Below are 26,772 nucleotides of genomic sequence, written 5' to 3' on the forward strand. Positions count from 1 at the left end.
GTCGCAATGATTTATCAAATTTCTCACTACGTTTTTTTTTTTTTATCATCTTTATCTTTCTGTTTCTGATTGAAATAGTATGAAATGTTTTCCTTTTTATTCTGTGAAAACTGATCATGTATCTTCTGGAAATAGACTCCAATGCATTTTGCTGAACTGACAGCCAATTTTGTGTCTGAATCAATGACCCACCCTTCTGTTCTGGTTTGTGTGATAAGGTTTTGATACGATAAAATCAAGAAATGCCACAAAGTTGCCTGAAAGTCACTCCACCTGTGTCCAGCTACATTTCACTCCATGACATACGCCAGCCCAGTATAAACAGTCAATCCAGGTTACTTTTTGTCTATAAATCTAATATGGATTTCATATGGCATTAATTTGGCTTTCAAGTCAAATTCTTGTATTTTACGATCAACATATGTCCATCTCCGCCTCTTTGTAACCCACGGTGTATTGAGAGGAACAAAATTGCATACGTCTCAATAAGACTGCAACCCAGTCTCACGGATTGTCATGATTCAGCAGCACGACTTATAAATTAATCTATTGGTTCATCATATTGTCACGAAAAGTGCAAAATTTTCGTCATGGCAGCACAAATTCATTCTTATTCATTCCATGATGGCTGCACGTAATTAAAAGTGCAGCGGGGGGGTGTCGGGGTGGTTAGGGTTAGGGGAAGGAGTAGGGTTAGGTTATGGTTAAGTTTAGGGTTGGTGGTTGGAGTAGGGTTAGTAATAGTGAGTTAAAAAAAACTGCCGTCACAAATATTTCAATCATTTCATGACGGGACGACAAAAAAACAAAAAAAAAAACAAAACGTGAGACTGGGCTGGAATTATAATAATTACATACACTGAAAGTTGATTTCACTCCTTTGTTTGCACACAGAGCCATGTAGAATTATACCTCCATTACACATGGCCAGAATCACGCAGAATGGCGTCAGAATGACGAATCAGCGCACATCTAAAAAGTATCAGGTTTCAGTTCGAAAATGTTTTGACAGCCATCTGTGAGAGTCCACACAGTTGGTCAAAATCAGACGGCAGCCCCGAGTGTGATGCACTTGTTCAGAACCCTCCGGCGCCGTTGAGATGGGACACATATGTGACAGCAGTCCATGTGCGGTTTGAGGACCATCTGACCGCAACTTACATATTCTGATGGCGGCAAAACGGGATCTGAAATGATTTGAGCGCATAAGAGGGAACCTCAAAATGGATCTGGCACCGCAAAGCCTGCCAGTATGATCTGCAGGTGCTATGTATAATAATGTAACGCGTCATTGCACGCATCAGGCTCGGAGCTGAACGGATCTCAGCACTGAAATATATGATCAACTTCTAACTCTGTAGGAGATATGACCAACCTGGTCTCACGGCAAGTCGTGATTCAGCAGCACGAAATATACATTAATCTGTTGCTTTGTGATATTGTGACAAAAAGCGCCTCATTTTCATCACAGCAGCACAAATTCATTCTATTTCATTCTGTGATAGCTGCACAAAATTAAAAGTGCAACATGGGGGGGGAGCGGTCGTAGGTGGTTAAGGTTAGGGTTGGTGTAATAGTGAGTTAAAAAACCCATGTCACAAAAACTTCACTCATTTCACGCAGTGACAGGTGACATGTAGACAGCCAGACCCGCTGTCCTGGAACATAGCACGGTGCAGAGGTTCTCCTGCGATCAGTTGCTTTCCTGTAGCTTTCAGAAGACTTCAATAAAGTTCTCCGGGCCGCTCCCATGTTCGTCGACACTGCATAATGAGGCCAAGGGAACAGGTAATTGCAGATCTGTAGGGGAAAACAGAGATGGTTGATGACCAAACAGAGCAGAGTAACCTGAAGACATGGATAAGTAAAGCAACAGCAGTATCCTTAGCAGAAGGTAAACCAGGCATGGGAACAAAATGAACCATCTTAGACAATCTATCAACAATAATTACAATAATTCTGTAATCATAATTACAGAAAAGCCCTTTGAGGGTGGCAATCCCGTTATAAAATCAACTGAGATGCGTGACCATGGCTGCATTGGAATAGGTAATGGTAATAGAGTACCTGCAGGTGGACGTGTGGATGTGTTGTGCATCACACAGACGGAACAAGCATTAACATATTCAGTAATATCAGCTAACATTTGAGGCCACCAGAATTGTTGTTGAAGCACAAACATGGTTCTCTGGATACCAGGATGACAGGAAAAATGACTATCGTGACCCCAACGAATAACTTCACCTCTCAATGACACAGGAACGAATAACTTGCCCCTCGGGCATTCTGGAGGATTAGGCGTATCACTCACTCCCAATTTTATCTTAGACTCGATGTCCCAAGTTAGAGCTGACACAAAACAGGTTTCTGGAAGGATGGTTTCAGGGCTGGAGACAGCATCCGTAGAGTCCCCCTGATGGGACAGCGCATCAGGTTTCCCATTCTTCGACCCGGGACAATATGAGAGCACAAAGTTAAACCAGCTAAAGAATATTGCCCCACCAGGGCTGGCGCACATTAAGCCGCTTAGCCATGCAGAGATACGCTAGGTTCTTATGATCAATCCAGACTAGGAATGGCACCTGTACCCCCTCCAACCAATGGCGCCACTCCTCCAAGGCCACTTTTACCACCAGCAGCTCGAGATCTCCGATGCTGTAATTACGTTCGGCAGCTGAGAGTTGTTTGGACAGGAAAGCACATGGATGTAATTTATTATCACTGGCCTTGACATGAGAGAGAACGGCCCTGAACCAATGTCAGAAGCATCTACTTTGACCACGAACTGCCGGGTGGGGTCAGGAAGGAGCACCACGGGGGCCGTAGTGAAGTGATGCTTTAGGTTCTGAAAAGTGGTTTCACACTCTGAGGTCCAAATAAAGGACCGGAATGAGGAGGTGAGGTCATGTAGGGGAGCCGAAATGGAACTAAAGTTACAAATAAACTTATGGTAAAAGTTGGCAAAACTGAGGAACCTCTGGACATCCCGCCAGCAACTGGGAACCGCCCAGTCCCGGACCGCAGCAATCTTTGCCGGATCCATGCAGATCTCTCCCTCCAAAATCACAAAACCCAAAAAGGACCGTGGATTGGTGAAATTCACATTTCTCTGCTTTCACATAAAGGTCGTTATGTAGCAATGCCTCCAACACGGCATGGACCTGCTGGGTGTGAGTCTCCATATCTGGCGAGAAAATGAGTATTTCATCCAGATAAACAAAAACACACTTGTTGAGATATTCCCTTAAAACGCTGTTCACTAAGTTCTGGAAAACGGCCGGTGCATTTGTGAGACCGAACGGCATTACTAGGTACTCATAGTGGCCGGTCGGGGTATTAAAAGCGGTCTTCCACTCATCACCAGAGAGAATCTGTTATGTTGGGACGCAGATTAGAGGAGCGAACCAGCGTCTGACAAGGACCCAGCGCTAAATCAACAGAGAGCGGTTCCAGAAAACTGATTTATTTACAAGTGCTGTTCATAAAGAATGTGAATTAACAGCCTGGCGGGGTGGAGGATGACGCACTCTTCCCAGCGCCCAAAAGGGATTGGAGCCCGACAGTTTTGGACCCAAGAATTCCCGCCGGCACCCCCCAGGTGGTTAACGAGTCGGACGGCGCCTGTTAAGGACGAGAGGTGAGGTAAGTCCACACTGTTCACACAAATACTGTTTAGGGTTCACACCATCAGCAAACACATTCAGGTTCTAATTCAGACTCAAATTACAGAAACAGCTCTCACAGCCCGTGGAGGACCATCAATCCGCACGCCACGGCTGTGAAGAGCAAATTTACACAATTATCAAAGTAGCTCAAATATTGCTGCGCGCAAGATGCCAAATTACTACTGTTAATTACTCAAAGTCATTTAAAGCTTTAGTTACCTCTGAAGTGTGCTGATGGAGCAAGTCCCTCACCCATCTCCTTAACAGGAATGGTGCGTCAAGCCTGGAGCGATCCTCTGCGTCACAGTGTTAGACAAACGACCGTCTCACAAGGTTGAGTCCCCAGCACATTGCACAGAGCAGTCATGGCTTAAATGCAGTACATCATCAGGATATCTACTTCAGCTGGAAGTCCTTTGGAACTGCACGTGAACTGCTTATCAGGATATCCACTTCAGCTGGTAGTCCTTTAGATCTGCACGTGAACTGCTCATCAGGGTATTCACTTCAGCTGGTAGTCCTTTAGATCTGCACATGAACTGCTCATCAGGTGCATGGGGTTGGCATAATGACGGTGGAGGGTGAAAGACACTTCATCCATCATCACAGCTTCAGACACGCCCCCCACAAACCACCTGGAGTGTACACAAAACACACAAACAGTATCTTGGCCAGCCAAACCCCCCCAACACATAACAGAATCCTCACCAAATGATACGCATTGTGAAGATCCAGCTTAGTAAAAATCTTGGCCCCCTCTAAGAGCTCAAAGGCAGAGGAGATTAGTGGCAGGGGGTACCTATTTTTAATCGTGACATCATTAAGTCCTCAGTACTCTATGCAGGGGCAGAGGGATTTATCCTTTTTCTCAATGAAAAAACCCCACCTCTGTGGGCAAAGATGAGGGACGAATTAAGCCAGCCGCAAGAGACTCTTGAATGTAGGTGTTTATTGTCACTCGTTCAGGTGCAGACAAAGAAAACAGTTTCCCCTGGGGGGGCAGGAGAAGGTTGATGGTACAATCGTACTCACAGTGTAACGATTTAACCTTAGCTTTGCTGAAGACTTCAGCTCAGTCTGCTTCCATGAAGGGGTCCCAGCCTTCGAGATCTGACTTGTTTACACTAGATGGGACAACAGGCTTGGACAGACAGGAATTGTTACAAGCAGGTCCCCATGACTCGACTTTTCCCTGAGACCAATCTAGACTGGGTTTGTGGCGTTGTAACCAGGGGTGCCCCAGGATCACGGAGTGAGTCATTTTATCGAAAATATGGAAACCTCAGAATGATTATCTGGAATAGTCATATGCACTGACTGTGTGTGGTACACAATCTGACCCAGATCACTACCATCTACGGCATGTACCACCAGGGGGCGTGAAAGCTGGTACAATTTAAGATGGAGGGACCTGGCGAGAGAGGATAACATGAGATTAGAGTCAGCTCCAGAATCAACAAACACAAGGCAGAACAGAGTGGTATTATCAGACTTAAATCCTGCTGTTAACACATTAGCAGAGGTGGAAGAGACTGTGCTCTGACTTGGCTGCACTGGGGCACCCCGATCGGTCAGAGTGTGATTAAATGACCTGATTGTCCACAGTAAAAAGAAAGTCCTTCCACACGGCGGCGCTCTCATTCTTTGCTGGAGAGACGAGCCCGTCCAACTTGCATTGGTTCGTTGGCCGCAGAGGAGGAGGCATGGTCCCCGGGATGGCTGGAGGTGACCGATTAGCCCAACAAGGAAGCGGCTCGTAGAGGGAGATGGTGGCTGTCTCGGCATGGCCGGTCTGCAAGGCAGTGATCGGTACGGATCGCCAGCGCAATGAGGTCATCAGGGCTTTCCGGCAAATCAACAGCGATCAGCTGACTCTGGATGCTATCGTGCAGGCCCTGGAAAACGCATCGTGGAGAGCCGCGGGATTCCATTCGCTCTTCGTGGCCAGAATCCGAAAGTCAATGGCGTATTCAGCCACGTGGCGATTGCCTTGCTTGAGCTGCGAGGGAGGAGCAAGATGGCAACTTGTGGCTCCACTCAGCCATGGCCCATGCTGCTGTTTGGCCTGACCTCCCCTACAGACGGAAACATTTGTGACATCAACTCGAAATGTAACTCACACTGAGTGATGAAGGGCTTAACATCCCCCAACTCTCCGGAGAACCGCTCAGGCTGGGACAGTTGATTACAAACTTCAGAAACAGGTACGGGAGCTGGCAGGGAAGCTGACAGTTCCAGAAGTGACAGGATGGCAGGAACCGTGTTGGTCCTAGCCTGACGCTTCATGCTAGACAGTTGTGAGAGCTCACAGAGGCCATGAAGGAGCTGGAAGGAAGGCACAAGGCACATCGATCTGGCGAGAGACAAAGGCAAACTGTGAGGCTTATAAAGCACCCAGGTGATTAACTGCAAATCAAGAACAGGTGTGTGGAGAAGCTCCCAGAACTAGGGTGTGGCCAGACGGGAAGGAATGTCCACCACCAACAGCCAAGAAAGAGAAACAAGAAAGAAAAGGACAGAGAAAACCCAAGCAGAAAAACAAGCAAACATATCAACACCACAGCAAACAAAATACAGTAAAAATAAATAAAACAGAACACATACTGACTGAGAGATTCAGTGAAATTTCAGTTCATTCAGTTTTATTTATACAGTGCCAAACCAAACAGAGCAAGCATGTAGGCAGCGATGGTGAATCAACTGTCACACTGTGATAGATTGAGGAAATGTATGAGTAACAGAAGGAAAATGTAGACATCTATTTTTGTCCTCTACAAATCTTTTTCTCATTAATTAGATGCATTCGTTGACAGCTGATGACCAGCAAGTCCTTCAGAAATTTTTGTGCATGCTCAAAACTTTGACCAGACATCAGACAGAGCTTTCACAGAGGTTGCCTGATTGTTTATTTATCATTCTAGCCTGTACTTGTTCATAGCTTGCCAGTGGACATCCAGTAGGTGTTGGATTTATTTGTGCGTTATCTTTTCATATTCTGTTTGCATCCAGAAGTGCAGTAACCTTGGCCACTTGACACTGCTAGATTAAGTAAATAAAGTATTTAATTTCCCTTTATTTACTTGTACTGCATTCAACCTACAACATTAATTTGAAAAATTGCAACATGAAATTTTAAAAAATGCCATTGTGAGTTTCGGAAGTGCTTGAAAATTATCATGTTTCATTGGCTAGGCGAGTGTACAACAACAATCCTGGTTTTGAAATAAAACTAGTAACTGGTAGTTGCTTCTCATCTCACAAGATAAACTGACACTCTCAGTGAACAGGCCTCTGTAGTACAGTACTGTCCTCTTTTGGGGAAATAACCACCAATACATACAAAAAGCACTGTTGATTTTCCATTTCTTTGTGTTTCACGTGAAGAGTTCTGTCTGGTATAAGCTGTTTCTCAGCTTTTTTTGACTGGCTGAACACACATTACTTGGCAAATTTGCTGAGAGCAGAGCAGCGACAGATGGGCAGGGCTGGGCGTCCCTGAGGACTAGGGTCAAGAAATTCTGCTCTACTGTAATAAATGTGGCAATTTAATATAGTGACAGCTGACATATCTTGTCCTCATCATGTCACATTGAACTTTAATTAAAGTATTATTTCTCATGAGTCGTATATATTGCATTTACAGTGTCACTGTACAGCATATTTTCTTCCATACAGCTCTGAAAAAGTAAGAGACCACTCTAAATTACTCATAAACCAGCATCTCCATGCACATCTCCCTGTGACTGAGTTTCAACACAAGCACACTTTATTCTATGAATGAGATACTGATTAGTTATTAAATTAACCAAATCTTATGTAACAAGGACAAGTGTTGAAGAACAAACCTCCACTGCTCTGGCCATCACTATTCTCTTCCAAGAGGACCAAGTGAATGGTTAAAGTAGACCTGCATTGAAATAAATGTGGTCAGATCTCTGAAAGAAATAGCTGATACGTATTTATAAGACCCTTATGAATGCAGTAAAGTAAATCTGTAAGCCCAAATTTGTAATTCAGCGGAGAAATCTTCGTTTAAAAATGACAAATTTGCAGCTAAAATTTGGCCCGCCGCGAAAACTGTTTGTACATCCGGGACACTGCAGTGACGTGCGGCAGAAGATGGAGTGCTCGCGCCTTCAGTCCGATCCCGCATTGAAACTGATTTTATGTGTTAGTAATGTTACTGTTATACACATCCTGGTTTCAACATCCAAAAGTAAGCTGCAATGAATGCGAGATACAGCACTGCATGCTCAGATCAGCGGCGATATCGACAGGGGGCGACGTTCTTCCCCGACGCCTTGCTCTCACCGCCTCCAATGCGCTTACCGAGTCTGCGGGCTCAGTAAACGCCGCAGCCACTCACACTGCCCCGTGTCTGCTGTGCAGCCGGCACCACGTCCCTGTCTACTGAATGGAGGTGCGGCCAACTTGGCAACAAGTCCAGAGACTACGCTCGATGTTTTGATGCGGAGCAGCCGGTGACACCTGTTGCCCGCAAGGACAGACTTCTTGCGGCAAAATCCGCAGCACCGCACAGTCTCGATAATCGAAGCCGCAGAGCTCCGTGGCCACTGAGAGGTTTATATCTTCTTAATGACTTGAATTCTTTGCGGGTCCCGCATCACCAGAGACTAAAGACAGTAGATTTTCAATGCGATACCACTCAATCAAATGGGCGTATGAAAAAGTCCCCAAAAATAATCTTCAAGCAAAAATAAAAGAAATGTTTACTCACCAAACGTACCGCAAGAGAATATGAAGTTTTAAAAAAGTCGATCCTTCCGTATAAGACAATAAAAAGGTGCTTTTGTAAGAGATGCAAACTGACGTAAATCCACAAATTACAGTTGGTGCATGCAATGCATGCTGGGATAGGGTCTTCTTTCTGACGTCTCGGCAATGTCCAGGATGTGCTGACAGTTTTACGGAAGGCTAAATTTTAGCTGTAAATTTGTCATTTTTAAATGAAGATTTCTCCGTTGAATGACAGATCTGGGCTTGCAGATTTACTTTACTACATTCAGAAGGATCTTATGTGTAAATATAAGTCATTTTTTGGTCCAAAGATCTGACTGCATTTATTTCAATGCAGGTCTACTTTAAAAACAACACTAGCAGTACCTGGTAAGTAATTGAAATTTAAAATAAATAACTCTGGGCCATGGCAAAAAAGCTGACAGAAGAAGAAGGGTTAAATTCTGACTTGACTGGAAGGGGGGGGGGGTCCAGTGAGTATCAGGATGCATCCATCATTAGTATTTCAGAGATGGTAAGAACACGAGCAATCAACAAACATTAGGATTACACAGAATTACAGTATTTAGACAATTATGACTATCTTTATTTGTAAAAAATATTGTCGTGTCATTTTAGGAATGAAAATATGTTGATTTTATTCAAACTTGTCATGCTTTAATGTGAGAATTTTTGTGTGTGTGTGTGTGTGTGTGTGTGTGTGTGTGTGTGTGTGTGTGTGTGTGTGTGTGTGTGTGTGTGTGTGTGTGTGTGTGTGTGTGTGTGTGTGTGTGTGTGTGTGCGTGTGTGTGTGTGTTCTACTACTCCTCTGAGTTGCTTGGTCCAATTTCCACCAAACCTGCTGGGTGCATGACTCCAAAATTGCACTAAAGAAGGGTTTTTTTTATGTTCTAAGATTACTTTGGGTCATAGGTAAAACTTTTAGTTTGAGTACTTGTTTGTTTCAATTTTCCACCAAAAATTGATATATGGAAGACTGTCAAGCATTAGTTTAAGCAAAGTTAAAGGTTATTTGGGCCAAAGGTTAAAATTATGATCTTCAGTCTGTTGTCCAACAAACTTTGCACAGCTACATAGGTGAGTCCTAGAAATTCCCAGCTGACATCAAATTTTCCAAAGGGCAATTAATCATTGGGGTCAAAGGTCAAAAATGATGTTTTCATTGTTATTTGCTCCAAAATTGGCATACACATGTAGGTGGATTTTGGAATTACCCAGGCAAGGCCAAACTTGTCACATATCAATCACTGGGGTCAGGGTCATTGGGATAAAAGGTCAAAATGTATATTTTCACTCCTATTTGCAATGAACTTGGCACACATATTGAGGTGGGTTCTGGAACAACCCAGCAAGGTCAAATTTGCTGAAGGTCAGTCATGTCTGTCTGTTTGTTTGTTGGCCTACTCCTCTCAGGTTTGTTTGCTGATTTCTACCAAAATTTGTATGGCAGTGATGGTTGACCCCAAAATTGCAGTTAGTCATTTTGCTGAAGGTCAAGGTCCAGGAATTTCATTCTCAACCAGATTTAGATGAAATGTGGCAGACATTTTGGGTGGGGTCTACAATTGGCATGGTAAGGTCATTCTGGGATCATTCATTTGAATGAAGGTTAAGGCCCCTGAGGTCAAATGTCAGACTGCCAAAGCATTACTGTCATTAAGCCCATGGGTGGTACTACCTAGTACCTATAAATAGAGCAACTGTAGCAGGTAGCTCAGTGGATAAGGAGCTGGCCTGCCAATATGTGGACCTGTGTTCAGTTCGTGCTCACACTACCTGTTTGTGTCCTTGGATAAGACTCTTAATCTGCATTATCTCAATCCATCCTATAAAGTGATAATGGCTGTGGCTGGGTAACTAACCTGCATAGTACTGAGCATTGGTGTCCCATCTAAGGGGAGTCATAGACTCATTCACTACATGCTACAGAGTCTGAAAATAACCAATGGCACCAATGGGCTGATACGGAACTTACTTTTTTGTAACTATAAATTGAGAAACCAGGGAACCTGATAATTTTTCAGTGGTGTCTTAATTTCGTCCACCGCTGTATGTCATTTGTCTATCAAAACAAAAGATAATTACAACAATTTAATGTTACTTTTTGTTCATTTACAGGTCTGTAACTATGATTTGGAAACTAATTAACATCTTTGCTTTTACTGCTGGAGCAATGACATCTCCAACTCCATCTGCACCAAACAACACATTCACTGAAGGAGGACCATGCTACATCTACAACTCTGGGCGTTCTGCAGATTGCGTTGGAAGGCAGCTTGACAGTGTCCCATGGAAACACTTTCCATCCACATTGGAACATCTTGATCTCTCCTCCAATAAACTCCAAGCTATTTTTGTGCATGACTTCCACCACCTTCCTCAGCTCCGCATGCTTGTACTGCGGTATAACAATATTTCCCACATTGACATCGATGCCTTCAAAGATAACACCCTTTTGGAGCACCTTGACATCTTCAATAACTCCTTGGGGGAAATTCCTGCTGCAGCTCTGGAACCTCTCTCCAATCTAAAGGTGCTCTACATGTCCAACAACCTTTACAAATGTGCCACTTTGGCTGACAGCTTCTCCAAATTTGTCAAGCTCCAGGTTCTGTCTATGGGTGGCCCTCTGGTGATGGGTTTAAAGAAAGGGGATTTCCGGGCCCTGAAGAAGATCAATTTACAGGCCTTTGCCATCAAGTGTTCTTCCAATCTTCGTTTCTATGAACCTGGAAGTTTGAAACTTATTCATACAAACCAAATGGGATTTGATATGGCCATAGATCAGCAGCCAAATGCTCTTCTGGACATGATACATGACCTCGCCAACAAGACTTTCAGTGCCATCCAGTTCCGTAATCTCTTTGAGTTCATGTACTATATGGGGAAAGTGGACATTTTCCAGGGTTTAAAATACATTGAAGTTGGTCAGCTCATCTTTCACCGGGGGAAATTCAATGAAAATCTCCTGCGAATGGCTTTGATGAACTTGCAAATCACTCGTATCCAAAGGCTGAGACTTCAGTACATTGACTTTGCCCGGTCACCCACTTTTACTGATAATGGAGAAGGTTCCAGCATTACAAATTTGGTGTTGGATAAGTTAGATCTTTGGTAAGTATCTTCCCTTTTACTGAGTCATGCAACAATGTAGAATATGATTGTGTGATCATGAAACAATACATGACTTGTGACATGAATGTTGAATCATAACATGAGATGAAAATTTCAGTCCATCTCACAACCATTTACCATCCCTTCAATTTTTCGGGGAACAAAATAATCGAATTGGAAGATTGCTTGCCATATTTGCTTGTCATTGCATTTGTTTAAAAATGATCCAGTTTCAAAGCACTTTTCTGCAAGTCAAAAAAAGAAGAAATTGAAGCCACAGCCTCCATAAACGTCCTTACATGGTGGAGAAGGCTATGCTGTTCTCATTGTCTTATCAGACAATGTGAGCCTGCAGCTGAAGAATCCTATCATGATCGTGTAATTAAATATTTATGAAATTAACTAAAGTGATGGCAAGACTTCAGGTGTAATACAGAACTTACCATTGTGTAGTTTTGGCTTCATATGAAAACACCCAGATGCCCCCAAGTCACCCTTTCAGAACTTTCTCTGGGATGTCAGAAGTGCATCTACTGGCCTCACTGACAATTCCAAAATTTACATAAAAATTTCTAACCATTTTCTGGAAGGGAAGGAGACATTCTTGGGTGTTCCATATGATGGCAAACCAGTATTTCTATCAGTTGCCAGAAAATTCTGAAGCATTCCAACAACTTTATTCAGATTTTGAAATGTATAGAAAATTCAGTCTGGAACATCTTGCAGAGAAAATCTAGATATTGAGCTATCAGTGTAGATTATTTTTCATTTGGGACTGCATTAGCACTGTAGTTCTTGTGATTGGAAATACTGTATTCACTGGAAGGGTCAGCATGTTTACGACAATATCAGACAAGAGTATTCTCCTGATTTTTGCCAATTAGTGACATAAAGCACTGTCATTTTGTGGCTAAGGAGATACGAATACACTTAGGAAATACGCTTTAAGGACTGCCCATGGAGCCGGACGCACCGCGCTCCAAGCCACCGTCGTCAGCACAGGAATTGTGAAAAGATGTGGACATCAGCACTTTACCGGCACATTCCACCGTTACAGGAGTTTTTTTCATGGAAAGAAAAGCGGAGGGACGCGCCACGGAGCCGTTCATTATGCGGGACAAAACCACCTCGGTGTTGGTCTCTCAGGACGGCTTTCAGGTGGATTTCAGATGGATTCCAGTTGCTTTCCAGTCATGTGAATATCCGATTGTGATTGTGCATGTGCTGGACATGCCAGAACATGTCCCATGAGGCTTCATCACCACGTTGCTTTGCGCCAAGCGGCTGTGCCGCGACGCGCGGAACTCCTCCCTCCGCACGTCTGTCTTAATGTGCCGGAAAAGTGCTGATGTCCACGTCTTTTCACAATTCCTGTGCTAGTCAGATGACATACCTGATCAAGACAGCGTCCAGTTTAAAAATGAACGGCACATTTCACTGTTACAGGAGTTTTTGTCATGGAAAGAGAAGCTGCTCCACCGCGCGTCGCGGTGCAGCCGCTCGGTGCAAAGCAACGCCGTGATGAAGCCTCACGGGACATGTTCTGGCATGTCCAGCTCATGCACAATCACAATCGGATATTCACACGACTGGAAAGCAACCGGAATCCTTCTGAAATCCACCTGAAAGCTGTCCTGAGAGACCAACACCGAGGTGGTTTTGTCCCGCGTAATGAACGGAGCCGTGGCGCATCCTTCCGCTTTTCTTTCCATGAAAAAAACTAACTGTGGAATGTGCCGGAAAAAGTGCTGATGTCCACATCTTCTGCCTTTTTGTGAAAGTCAGACGAGGTCCCGGATCAACAAAGCTTTCACGTTGGAAATGATCTGGTTGTTCCATCGGGGTGTCAGCCTGTCCTTAAAGTGGCAGTAACACCCGTAATCCATTTAATCCCCATAAAATCGTCCCTGAAAGCCATATTAATTTTTCGAACAGTGTCCACCTGGAGGTCTCTCACAGTTTCTGAAAAAAAATTGATGCAGCAAAGCTCCAAACATTTATTCGCAATGAAAGGGGTGGACCACACCTCACTCAAAGCCTGCTCACAGGAGAATGACGCAACCAACAGGCATGAAAAAACTCATGCATGCGCACGAGGGTTCAAGCTTGTCTGACGCAATCACACGTGATTCAAATCCATATGGTTTTTTAAAAAAATAATAAGGTTGGATACTTTTCTAACAGACCTCGTGTGTGTGTGTGTGTGTGTGTGTGTGTGTGTGTGTGTGTGTGTGTGTGTGTGTGTGTGTGTGTGTGTGTGTGTGTGTGTGTGTATATATATATATATATATATATAATGTCTTTTTAATTTTGCTTTCTGTTGTAATATCTGTGAGCCTTAATTGGAGTAAGCGGGTATAGAAAATGGATGGATGATCTACTATAATATGTTCTCATTCTTTGCAGGTATATCAGTAATCCTGATGTTCTTCGATTTGACTGGCGCTTCACCTGGTTCAACAAAATCAAAGAATTGTCGATTCAGTATGTGTACTTTAACAGTGTGCCTTGTGATGCCTGGGATGAGATGGGAGGTGTGCACCTCCTGGATGTGTCCAATAATCGTCTGAAGAATGATTACATCTTCAACCAGCGGTGCAAATACAAAGGCACCATGCCAAAGCTTCACACCCTCAACATGAGCACTAATGAGCTGACCAGTTTAAAAGACTTATCATATCTAACTCGGGCGTTTCAGCATTTGCAGGTGTTGGATTTTAGTAACAACATGCTGGGCTCTGCTGAAAACAGTCAGGATTGCATCTGGCAACAGAGCATCACTCGTGTTATTGCTCACCACAATAATTTTGTAAGTGAAGCCCTCAACTGTCTTCCCATCACAGTGCACTTCTTGGATCTCTCCTACTGCAGCCTGGACCAGCTGATCATGACTTATTTTGAGAAAGCCACCAACTTGAAAGAGCTCCTGCTAAGCGGGAACAAAATCAAATTCATACCATCTAAGTGGAAAAGTCCATCACTGCAATCACTGGCACTGGATGGAAATTCATTTGGTCTCATTAGCCTCAAAACCTTCCAGGATATGCCTCAACTATCCCAACTGAAAGCAGGGAATAACCCTTACCACTGCACCTGTGAACTCCATACTTTTGTCCAGTCCACATTGTCAGAGGGAAAAGTCAACCTCACCGACTGGCCTTGGAACTACAAGTGTTACCACCCAGAGGCCTTTCTTGAAACAGTCATCGCAAATTACTTCCCAAGTCGGGTGGCGTGTGACATCAAACTGGTCATTGTCATCTGTGTTGCAACTACTACTGCAGTGATCTTGATAATGATACTCATTTGCTATATTTTTGACCTTCCTTGGTACACCAAAGCCACATATCAGATCATCAGTGCCAAATACAGAGCTCACAAGGAAAAAGCAGCAGGAGAATCTGAGACTTTTGCGTACCATGCCTTCATATCCTACAGTCATTCTGATGCAGACTGGGTGAGGGACCAGCTTTTACCCTGTTTGGAAAACAACAGGAATCCTTATCGGATCTGTATTCACGAGAGGGACTTCATGCCTGGGAAGTGGATCATTGATAACATCATTGAAAATATTGAAAGCAGTCAGAAGGTACAAACATGTCTCAGAAAACATTTATTTGATGGTTTCGATATCAGAGATAGAATTCAAATATATTTAAAGGACATGTCACACGTTATTTAATGTCCCAGTTAGCAGCACAACATCAAAGTATTAATGACTGTAAGTCCATCCGCGCACATGCGGTAATAATTAGTGGTTGCTGATGTATTTTTTTGCTAATTATTCCTCTCGCTCTGACAGCAGGTGCATTTCCAGAAAACATCTTACTCTGGATTTCTCGGCATGTGACATATATTTTAGAAAAGGCAGAAATATCCCGACGGCCGGTTTGAAAGAGTGAAACAAATGCTGCTACATCCGGTAACAAAGTTTCTGAGCTTTTATTCGAAAGTGGTTCAGATTTACAAAGGCTGTACAGAGAGGAGACAGCACACTTCACCCTGACACTCTTAATTTTTTCAGAGTCTGTCGGATTTTAGAAAAAAACATTTCGTGACGCTGCTGTCTGTTACAGGGAGCTGTTTTACTGCTGCCATGGACATGGAATGTCTACACAACACTGTTTTTACAGGCCACCTAAACATGTGGATATATTTCTTACACTGGAAAAAGTCAGAAGACATTATTTTCAGGAAATAATGGGCTCTCTATCTAACATGCTAGAATCATGAGAGAACTTGAGGAGCTGATGGCGGAGCTGCAGTTGGACATTATTCTCTGGTTGACAATCACACGCAACCCATGCATGGGGACTCTTTGGTGTAGACTTTATAAATTTAATTGTGAAAATCATTCTGCAAGTGGGTGAGTGCCCTGTTCAGGTTTTTTTTTTTTTCTCTGTTTTGTATTTTGTTCTCATCAGTGGAGCTGGTAGGCTTTATTTTTATTTTACTTTAAGAGTCTGTTGGATTTTGGATCTTAATGTGTGCACAGCAGCATGCTGTTTTCATTTGCATGCACACAGAAACCTGTCCTTTGTTTTTCAGGCTGCCTGATCACACACACATTTTCTAGATTTTTCACAGTTATAGTGATGATGATGCATAAGCGTGCACAAAGCCGAGCATCTAGCAGAAACTGTTTAACAGGCTGGACCAGCTGGACATGACTTATTTTGAAAAAGCCACCAACTTTTGTCACTAATGGTCGTGCACGTGTACGATGTCTTCTCACAGTGGAGAGCAGCTTGCTTTTACCATTACTACATCAAAATTAACAGTCATCACTTAAAACGAGTTATCGTAACACGACATCACACTTATGTAAACTTTGGAATTAATCTGCAGCTCCGTTAACGTTTGCAGCTACGTTCCATTCCATCCTAGGTGCGCTGGGACATTTTCCTCAAAGCAGGAAATGCTGTTGGAAACACTCAGAAAAACAAGTACTCACGAGTACATTGTTATCAATAGTCTCCATAGCTGTTTACTGAGAATGCCGGAAGTGCAAAAAATAATCCTGATGTATCACTGGCTGGTCACCAATAGCCTAAATCTAAATAGTTATGATTTTGGTGTGACATGTCCTTTAAATAAAAAAGCATGCTTTGTTTGTTTGTTTGTTTGTTTGTTTGTTTTAGGTTTTTTTTTTTGGAAACAGGTGCTATAGTATGGTACACATGAAATTAGACAATGAATATATCTAACAGTTTGTCAAAGATAAAACATTCAAAGCTAAATTTTCATCAGATTTCCCCCCAAACCTTCCTCCACTCTAAATAAATAAATAAAAACTGCTTATCACAGAAATGTTAAGTTTTTCAAGTGGTTGCTAGAACACTGTTGCATTACAAACATTACAAATGAGTCATTAAATGTATTGGGAATATATAAACATTTTCAACATTTTCCTTGCCTTTATCCATTGCATTGCAGTGATAATTGGCAAGATACTGCAAACGTGTGTGTGTGTGTGTGTGTGTGTGTGTGTGTGTGTGTGTGTGTGTGTGTGTGTGTGTGTGTGTGTGTGTGTGTGTGTGTGTGTGTGTGTGTGTGTGTGTGTGTGTGTGTGCACATTCCAGTTACTGCTAATCTGGTTGACTTGAACATTTTCCATAAGGGAGGGTTCCATCAGTCTCTGTTATATAGTGGTGGGGAAAGATGATTTCTTATTTGACATTGAAAGCCAACTGTTTCCATTCCAAAGGACAGCAACTAATAATTAACTGGATTTTCAATTTAAAAAAATACCACAGTGTCATTTCTGCCAACTTGTGCAGTTTCGATCCATCTACCAGTAACCATGGTAACTGTACCAAATTAGTTAAAAAATGTGTAAAATATCTAATTTCTGTTCTTTCTTTTTGGCTTGAAAGTGCAGAAGTGGTTAGTGCACTTGGTTTCAATGTAGAAGGTTCCCGGTTCAAACCCCACACCTTCCCATTTCCAGAGGTGTCAAATACAGCTTCAAAAAGTAAAAGTCCAGCCACATATTTGTTCCATCTTCCTAATACACCAGCTGATTGTAATTAGTTCAGCTCTGCAGGCAGGTGGATAATTATTGAGATCACCTGTTTTAGGTGCACAGGTAGAAGCAACACATGGGAGGGTTTTTACTTTCTGAAGACGGATTTGACACTTCTGCCCATTTCGCCATGTAACGTGGAGTTGCATCAGGAAGGGCATCCAGCATAAAACTTGGCTAATTCAACATGCAGATCCACCTCGGATCTGCTGTGGCGACCCCGATTGAAAACAAGGGAGCAGCCAAAGGGACTTAATTATTGGATTGAAAATGTCAAATTGAAATTAATCAAACTGAATCATAAGGAAAGTGAGGTTTTCTGATGCATGGTGGAGGGGTGTGCATGATACAAGGGTTGCAATATGATTATGGAACAACTGACCTTTATGTGATGCAATGCAATCTGATGTAATTCTTTATTTAATGTAAACATGAATTTAATTTCTAATAAACCAAAAATGGCATTGCTTAGGTTCCATTACATATTTCAGGGATTTCTACAAGTTTGAAGTCGCAGAAGTAGCAGTGAAACAAGCATAACTCAACTGATTTATAACATTAAATTTGAGCCATTGACTGGTTCATAACATATTCACAGCAATTCAGGGGCCGGTGTATGACACACTTCAAGCTTTGAGTTACATTTAGAGGACATTTTGGCTAAAATATCTTTTTTTTGGGGGGGGGGGGGGGGGGGGGGGGGGTCTGTAAGCAGTTGTTTATAAGGTAAAATGTTCTTAGGAAAATTAAAATAAAAACACAAAATCTTCATTACTTTTTAAAGCTACAGGTCATTTATTGATGAAAGGTTCCAATTAAAATCCATCTGGAACAATCATAGCAATCATATGCTTTAAATAAGTGTATTAAAGACTTTTTTTCAACATATTGGTGCTTAATGACCACAAAGTTACTAGAAACCAGAAATTATCACCAAAGCATCATTTGTGCCTCAAGTTGCCCAGTGTAAGCTGGTAAGCAAAAATTTTAGACATTCTTGTTCTGCTCAATCACTCTACAACAGTAAAAAAGAGGGTGTATTAACTCCAGATTTCAGATGTCCCTCCGAACAATCAAATTCAAATTTATTCTGATGGCCATGACTGATTATTAGGCTGACTAAAGCAACAGCAAGCAGATTATTGTATAACATTCCGAACATTTTCAATAAAAAAGGAAATAATTTTGTCATTTGAATAAAAACAACTTAATCTTCTTTCAGGGCTAAAATTAGGCCAATACAATACAATAAGGTTGTTATAGCCTATCAAAGTGTGCACACCAAGTTACATTTTTGTGACTTAACTAGCAAAACTGAATGCGATTAAGTTGTTTTTTTTGTTTGTTTGTTTATTTGTTTTTACATCATGTATTTTTCTACGCTTTCAAAATCTAAAGGGGGTAGGGATAGTAAATGCAATGGAATCTCTTATCTTAAATTACAATGCTAATTGAACCTTTCTGGCTGTCATTCAGTTCACCACTAAATTCTGCAAAAAAAAAGAAAGATGTATCATAAACACAAACATTTAAAACAGGCAAACTTAAATTCTTACCTAAAACTGCAAAATTTCCTTTTGATTTTGTCACTGGACTTCTTCCGCATCTTCTTGTAAGAATGGCCATAAGTTATACTGAAATAGCTGAAAACTCATGTTTATTTACAAGAACTGAACATAAAGACTTAATCCAAGGTTCAAAGAAAGCCCATTACTTTATTCAATTTCAACACAATACGTGATACTTCAAATTATTTTGTCACAGAAAATGCATGTTTTGGGAGATATTGCACTTAAAAACTCAATGAAGGACTCATATTTGAACAATTTTTATACTTTTATCTGAAAGTACACCACTTTGGCATCAGAAACACCCAAGGTTGTGTTCAAAAGTTTGTTTTCCTTTCTACCAGACCGTTTTTTTTTTTTTTTCTGCACAAATGTCATCTAAATGTGGCTCAAACTTTGAATCTTGTCATATCAGTGTAGTTATATTTATTACTTTCACCTCAATTTTCAATTTGTATTAATTAATCGTTATACCCCTAATTGCTATAATAATCATTGCTACAATCTTTTCACCGCTGCATATATGAGCACATTGTATTTTATATGCATGAAAATATCACAGTCGAATTGTAATCTATGTGAGTTTTCCTTCCTCTTTTACTTTCGTCTCCATTCTCAGGTAATCTTTGTTCTGTCACGCCACTTTGTGAACAGTGACTGGTGCAACTACGAGTTGTACTTTGCCCAGCAGAGAGCAATGGGAAAGACCTTCAGTGATGTTATCCTGGTGGTGAAAGAGCCCATTGATCCTAGATCCCTGCCCAGCAAATACTGCAAGCTGAAAAAAATGCTGAGTACCAAGACATACCTGGAGTGGCCCCAACAGGTCAACCAGCAGGCATTTTTCTGGAGCCAGTTGAAGAGTGTCCTGGGCAAGCCGACCCCAACCAGAGGGAGGACGGCCAGCTTGAAGAGCAGAACATCATCTGCTGGAGCCCCGTCTTATATTGGACTCATGGATGATGAGAGGCCAAACCCAACACAGCAGAATATGCAGAGAGGCCCAGAAGCCCAAAGTGAGATGCTGAACACGAGTAACAACAAGACGTCCAATGCGAGACAAATCCCTGCAGTGATATGACAGAAAGTTTTGAAATAGCTGTTTTTATTTGAGCTCTTTTCACACTATCTCCATAAAGGCCTGAACTCAGGTAACCTTTTTGTGCGCGGGTTTCACCACGCCGAGGGCAAAAGCGAATGCCTCATTATGGTGACAGAGAACAACACGCTCCTCCTGCAGCCATGACATTCTGTCATGTTATTCCTGAGGGCTGAGTTGATGCCCTTCACTTTCCGTCAGACCGTATCGGACCAAGGGTTGTTGCTGTAGGTGCCGAAAGGCCACGGACTCAAATGCTCAAACGTGAGCTTCCATGTTACACGTGGGGTTAACAAGCAGGGTGCCAGGAAGATAATGTGATGGGTAAATCATTATGAAGGAGAATTTCTTTGCCTTCAGATTTGAGACTGCAGAAACGTCACAGGAACATGCAAATGTTTTGCTGAGGAAGTCCAATTTGCACTTGCTACTACGTAATGTTTGACTTATTTTTGCTCCATCCTAATACTCACTACATACGTATATTTACTTATTCAGAAGCCTGTTCTGTTGACTGGTGGGGGTAAGATGAACATTTGACCAAGACTATATGTGTTTTTTTTTTGTTGTTAATCGAAGAGACATCTCAAAAAGTAATGTATTGATTGTGAGAACATTTTGTACTGAGATTATTCTTGGGTTAAGAGTTAAAGGTGTAGTACCTTATTGATTTTCCTCAAAATTAGCAAATTTTTCTTTATGTTGAAATCTAATGATCACAAAGTACCTTTATTTCTGTGGAATGTCACAAAATTACAGTACATTTTATTGCTGGCAAAGTATTTGTTTTAAGGGAATTCCATGGCAAATATAATGTGTTCAGTTTATGCGATCTTCCAGATGACATAAAGGAGGAAGTGCATGTGAAAAGCTTAAAGTTCATGATGCATTCATAGGAACCTGGGAAGTCTGGATTTCTGGCTTAAGGCACCTTGACACTTGCACACATTTGATCCCCACACTGGCACGCAATCTGGCGTGCCAAAGAGTAAACTCATTGTAAATTTTTGCAAACTGTGCGTGAGCTGCATGCGAGTGTGCAAAGAAAATTTTGAAATGTTCAAAATCTCTACCACGCATTAATTTTGTGAACTAGATGTGAACAATGCGCAATCTATTCAACACTGTCAGTGCGAGTCAATGCGCGCAGCACATCTGAACAATTAGGATGAGATGTTACATCCACAATAAACATAATTTTACAGATACATTATCAAATTCATAAGAAGGAATGATAATCAACTGTATTGCCAAGCCATTACAATATAAATATGCAAAATAAGACATTGGAGAGCACATTTGGAATAGCCTCAAAGATAATTACCTTTGAGGCTATTCCAAATGTGCTCTCCACCTCATGAAGCACACAAGAAAAGCTGCAGCTGTAGATCATTTCTCTGTGATTCCGGAGCGATAAGAGGATAATTCAGTGAAATTCCAAGAGCAAATGCATCATCTGCTACAAAATCTACAGCACAAAGCACAGCATCCAGAGGGACAAAGTGAGTTGAACTGGCATGACAAATAGCCCGGCAGTGCGGAGATTAAATTTGTCAAAGTGGCTTTACAGTTATGCATATGCTCACTGCTAACCAGGATGCCTATAGGCCATCTGGTCAATTAGCTGACAGCCCCTACTCCTGTCTGTTTTTTAGGCTGTCTGCACGTTTCGTGATTGTTTTATCTACCAACAGCTTACTATTACTGCTACTAAAGTGGTGGCTTATGTCACTCCCTGTATGTATATGTGCATCAAGTGTGGCTCATTTCGGAGGTGTGGTTTGGACAGGAAAGGGACATATACCCACCCACCCATCCAAACACACACAGGAATACAGTTGTCTCTTAGTGTGTGAGTGTGTGTGTGTGTGTGTGTGTGTGTGTGTGTGTGTGTGTGTGTGTGTGTGTGTGTGTGTGTGTGTGTGTGTGTGTGTGTGTGTGTGTGTGTGTGTGTGTGTGTGTATGTATGTATGTATACAGACACACTCATCATAATCCTCCTACATCACAGGAAGTATGTCATGTTGACTTGCTGCTGTGTTTATTTTAACCCACATGGGTCAAAATTATAAATTGTCTCCAGGCAAGTTGAATTTTAATCCTATTGACTGTACAAGTTTGTTCATCCTTTATTTGAAGAGGAAGGATTGTAGAATTATAACAGTACTGAAGAAAATCTTTTTATTGCAACTTAAATGGCAAAAAAAATCAAAGGCACTATACCTTTTACTCCAGATCCATAACTGTTTTTTTGTTTTTTTTCATCCCTTTCTTTAATACTATGTGAATCTGAACTGTCCTACAGTTCCACTAATGTGATTTGGAGTTTGCAGTGTCATGTGAGATATCACAGCAAAAGCTGACAGGATGATGTGCAGACTTACTTCACTACATTGACCCTGGAATATGTCAGGCACGTTTCATAACAAACAAAATACTGCACAAGTCATGTAAAATAAGTCATATACTTTGATTCCCCGTTATATGATGTGTCTTAGATTTTCACTGACCAGCTTCGTCTTCAGGAATTCCCATTCCACTTTTTAAAAGTGCTATTTCAGGGCACTTGTCAGTTACTTTTAAGGTGATTCCTGGAAAATATGGGTCACACTAATTATCTAGTTGTAAGGCTGAGCCCCTTGTGGATGTTAAAAACCAAGGGGGGGGGGGGGGCATCTATTTAAATAACTTGAATATGAATCTAGAGGTTCATCTCTCCAGAGATGTTCAATTGGATTCAGGTCTGGGCTGTGGCTGGGCCACTCAAGAACATTCACAGAGTTGTCCTGAAGCCACTCCTTTGGTATCTTGACTGTGTGCTTAGGTTCATTGTCCTTCTGAAAGATGAACCATTGCCCCAGTCTGAGGTCAAGAGCGCTGTGGAGCAGGTTTTTATCCAGGATGTCTCTTTACATTGCTGCATTCATCTTTCCCTCAATCCTGACTTGTCTCCCAGTTCCTGCTGCTGAAAAACATCTCCACAGCATGATGCTGCCACCACCATGCTTCACTGTAGGGATGGTGCATGGTTTCCACCAAAAGTGATGCCTGCCAGTCACACCAAAGAGTTCAATCTTTGTCTCATCAGACCAGAGAATTTTGTTTCTTATAGTCTGAGAGTCCTTCAGGTGCCTTTAGGCAAACTCCAGGTGGGGTGCCATTTGCGCTTTACTGAGGAGTGACTATCTGACCAATCTACCATACAGGCCTGATTGGTGGATTGCTGCAGAGATGGTTGTCCTTCTGGAAGGTTCTCGTCTCTCCACAGAGGAATGCTGGAGCTCAGTCAGGGAGGTGACCAAGAACTCTGTGGTCACTCTGTCAAAGGCCCTTCTCCCCCCATCTGAACGTCTTCCATTTATGGAAGATGGAGGCCACTGTGCTCATTGGGACCTTCAAAGCAGTAGAAATATTTTGTACCCTTCCCCAGATTTGTCTACAGACAATTCCTTTGACTTCATGCTTGGTTTGTTCTCTTACATGCACTGTCAACTGTGGGACCTTATATGTAGACAGGTGTATGTCTTTCCAAATCATGTCCAATCAACTGAATTTACCCCAAGTGGACTCCAATTAAGCTGTAGAAAGACAGGCTGTGAGTACTTATGTACAGGTGATTTCTTTTTTTTTTTTTTTACAATTAATAAAGTTGCAAAAATCACAAAACCTTTTCACATTGTCATTATGGGGTACTGTGTGCAGAATTTTGAAGATAAAAGGGTGATTCTTTAACTACAAGCACTATTGGCCTTGTAAATGTAATTTCCACCACACCATTGCCTTACAATATAAAGCGCCTTGGGGCAACTGTTTGTTGTGATTTGGCGCTATATACATGTGCTCTGATGTCACTGTTTATCTCCATAGAAACTACCCAAACAATCTTTCATACAAACTGTTTAAAGGGACATTACAGTGTTGTGGTGGAAATTACGGCAATAGTGTGGGACAACTACATTTTGTTTAAAAAAATCACAACAGTTATGACAGTATGACATTGAATACCCCAATTATGTTTTGATTATTTTACTGATATTTTAAAACATTAGAAAAAACGTTTTTTTACCATTCATTTTTATCATTGAAGATCAAACGTCTGGGTGTGGGACAAGCGCAAAACGGCAATATTTGAATATAATGATGCTGAAAAAAAGGTGAAAAAGTCATCATAGACTACTAGAATAAATTTCTTAACACTTTCATTGTAAAGATAACTATAAAAGTGTGAAATTTCCCATTTTTTCTGTTTTTCATACAATATGATCAAAGGACATAATAAGTGCCCGTAGTCTAAGAATCACCCAAAAATTAATTTTGTCATTTTTGGAACAAGGCTGTAATATGACAAAATGTGGAAAAATTGAAGTGCTGTGAATGCTTTCTGGATGCACTGTAAATGTGGCCATTTGCAGTTTGTAAATGGCCAGTAGATGACACCCTTGACTGCACAGTTTGTAAATGGCCAGTAGATGACACCCTTGACCCTTAAAATGTTGAGGGTGGTGATACTTTATTTTTCACAGAGAATGTGCCACAAAGCAGTTTCTTTATTTTAATATTTTAGCCCTAGCCAAGACCAACTGTCATGAGTCACCTGTGATGTATGAGCAATTTTTATGTGTGAATGTAAAATACAACCCTAAAAACACAGTAGTTTAAGTAAGTCAAGTTTATTTGTATAGCACCTTTTCAAGATAAAATCACAAAGTGCTTTACAGTCAGTTAACAAACACAGAAATAAAAAATGCAGAAAGTAAAAACAGCAATAACATAAAACTAGTTAAAAGCAAGTCTGTACAAATGTAGGGAAGATGGTCAGTAAAACAAACTCAAACGATTTACAAAATGCATTCACACTTTAGCATGTTGAGAACACGTGAATGCCACATAATATTTAGTTTGGTTGTGTTTTTACAAACATCATCAAAACAACATTTTATTTAACAAATAAATTGTCAGAGATGCTATTTTCAGACTGGTAATGAAGAGTTGTAATTATAAGGTGATATGGTGAAATGACAGATGGCTCGGCACCATTTTCTCAACAAATGTGTCTGTAACTATAAGTCAAAACTTTGATCAATTTTCCTTTTTCCATTTCATCCCTTTTGGGGAAATTCCTGCATTTCCTAACTTTTTTTTTTTTTGAAACATGCTTTCATGCAAGAGCACTGCAAGAAACTCTCAGGGTCAAATGCAAATTGGACTTAGGGAGGTGCTACCCCCCCCTCCCCCCAAACACACACACACACACACACCATCACCACCAAAAAAACAACTGCCCTTATTCCAGTCTGCAGCTAAATCTTTTATTTTCAAAAGGATAAAATACAACCCCTGGCAAAAATTATGGAATCACCGGCCTCGGAGGATGTTCATTCAGTTGTTTAATTTTGTAGAAAAAAAGCAGATCACAGACATGACACAAAACTAAAGTCATTTCAAATGGCAACTTTCTGGCTTTAAGAAACACTATAAGAAATCAAGAAAAAAAGATTGTGGCAGTCAGTAACAGTTACTTTTTTAGACCAAGCAGAGGAAAAAAATATGGAATCACTCAATTCTGAGGAAAAAATTATGGAATCACCCTGTAAATTTTCATCCACAAAACTAACACCTGCATCATATCAGATCTGCTCGTTAGTCTGCATCTAAAAAGGAGTGAACACACCTTGGAGAGCTGTTGCACCAAGTGGACTGACATGAATCATGGCTCCAACATGAGAGATGTCAATTGAAAGAAAGGAGAGGATTATCAAACTCTTAAAAGAGAGTAAATCATCATGCAATGTTGCAAAAGATGTTGGTTGTTCACAGTCAGCTGTGTCTAAACTCTGGACCAAATACAAACAACATGGGAAGGTTGTTAAAGGCAAACATACTGGTAGACCAAGGAAGACATCAAACCGTCAAGACAGAATACTTAAAGCAATATGTCTCAAAAATCGAAAAATGTACAACAAAACAAATGAGGAATGAATGGGAGGAAACTGGAGTCAACGTCTGTGACCGAACTGTAAGAAACCGCCTAAAGGAAATGGGATTTACATACAGAAAAGCTAAACGAAAGGCATCATTAACACCTAAACAGAAAAAAACAAGGTTACAATGGGCTAAGGAAAAGCAATTGTGGACTGTGGATGACTGGATGAAAGTCATATTCAGTGATGAATCTCGAATCTGCATTGGGCAAGGTGATGATGCTGGAACTTTTGTTTGGTGCCTTTCCAATGAGATTTATAAAGATGACTGCCTGAAGAGAACATGTAAATTTCCACAGTCATTGATGATATGGGGCTGCATGTCAGGTAAAGGCACTGGGGAGATAGCTGTCATTACATCATCAATAAATGCACAAGTTTATGTTGATATTTTGGACAATTGAAAGGATGTTTGGGGATGATGAAATCATTTTTCAAGATGATAATGCATCTTGCCATAGAGCAAAAACTGCAAAAACATTCCTTGCAAAAAGACACATAGGGTCAATGTCATGGCATAGGGTCAATGTCAACGAGCAGATCTGATTTGATGCAGGTGTTA

The 26,772-nt window shown here is 41.4% G+C and overlaps 1 protein-coding gene across 1 annotated transcript in view; it reads left to right on the forward strand.

Moving 5' to 3' along the window:
• tlr18 (toll-like receptor 18) overlaps nucleotides 1–21,439 on the forward strand; it is a 61,355-nt gene extending 39,916 nt beyond the window's left edge. The window contains exons 2-4 of the mRNA XM_034174380.1: nucleotides 10,542–11,537; nucleotides 13,944–15,126; nucleotides 19,750–21,439. Of these exons, the coding sequence (XP_034030271.1) occupies nucleotides 10,542–11,537; nucleotides 13,944–15,126; nucleotides 19,750–20,211 (2,641 nt within the window). The 3' untranslated portion in view covers nucleotides 20,212–21,439. The remainder of the gene's footprint in view (nucleotides 1–10,541; nucleotides 11,538–13,943; nucleotides 15,127–19,749) is intronic.
• Nucleotides 21,440–26,772: the final 5,333 nt, after the last annotated feature.

Source organism: Thalassophryne amazonica, chromosome 7 (genome assembly GCF_902500255.1).
Source record: "Thalassophryne amazonica chromosome 7, fThaAma1.1, whole genome shotgun sequence".
Taxonomy (NCBI): domain Eukaryota; kingdom Metazoa; phylum Chordata; class Actinopteri; order Batrachoidiformes; family Batrachoididae; genus Thalassophryne; species Thalassophryne amazonica.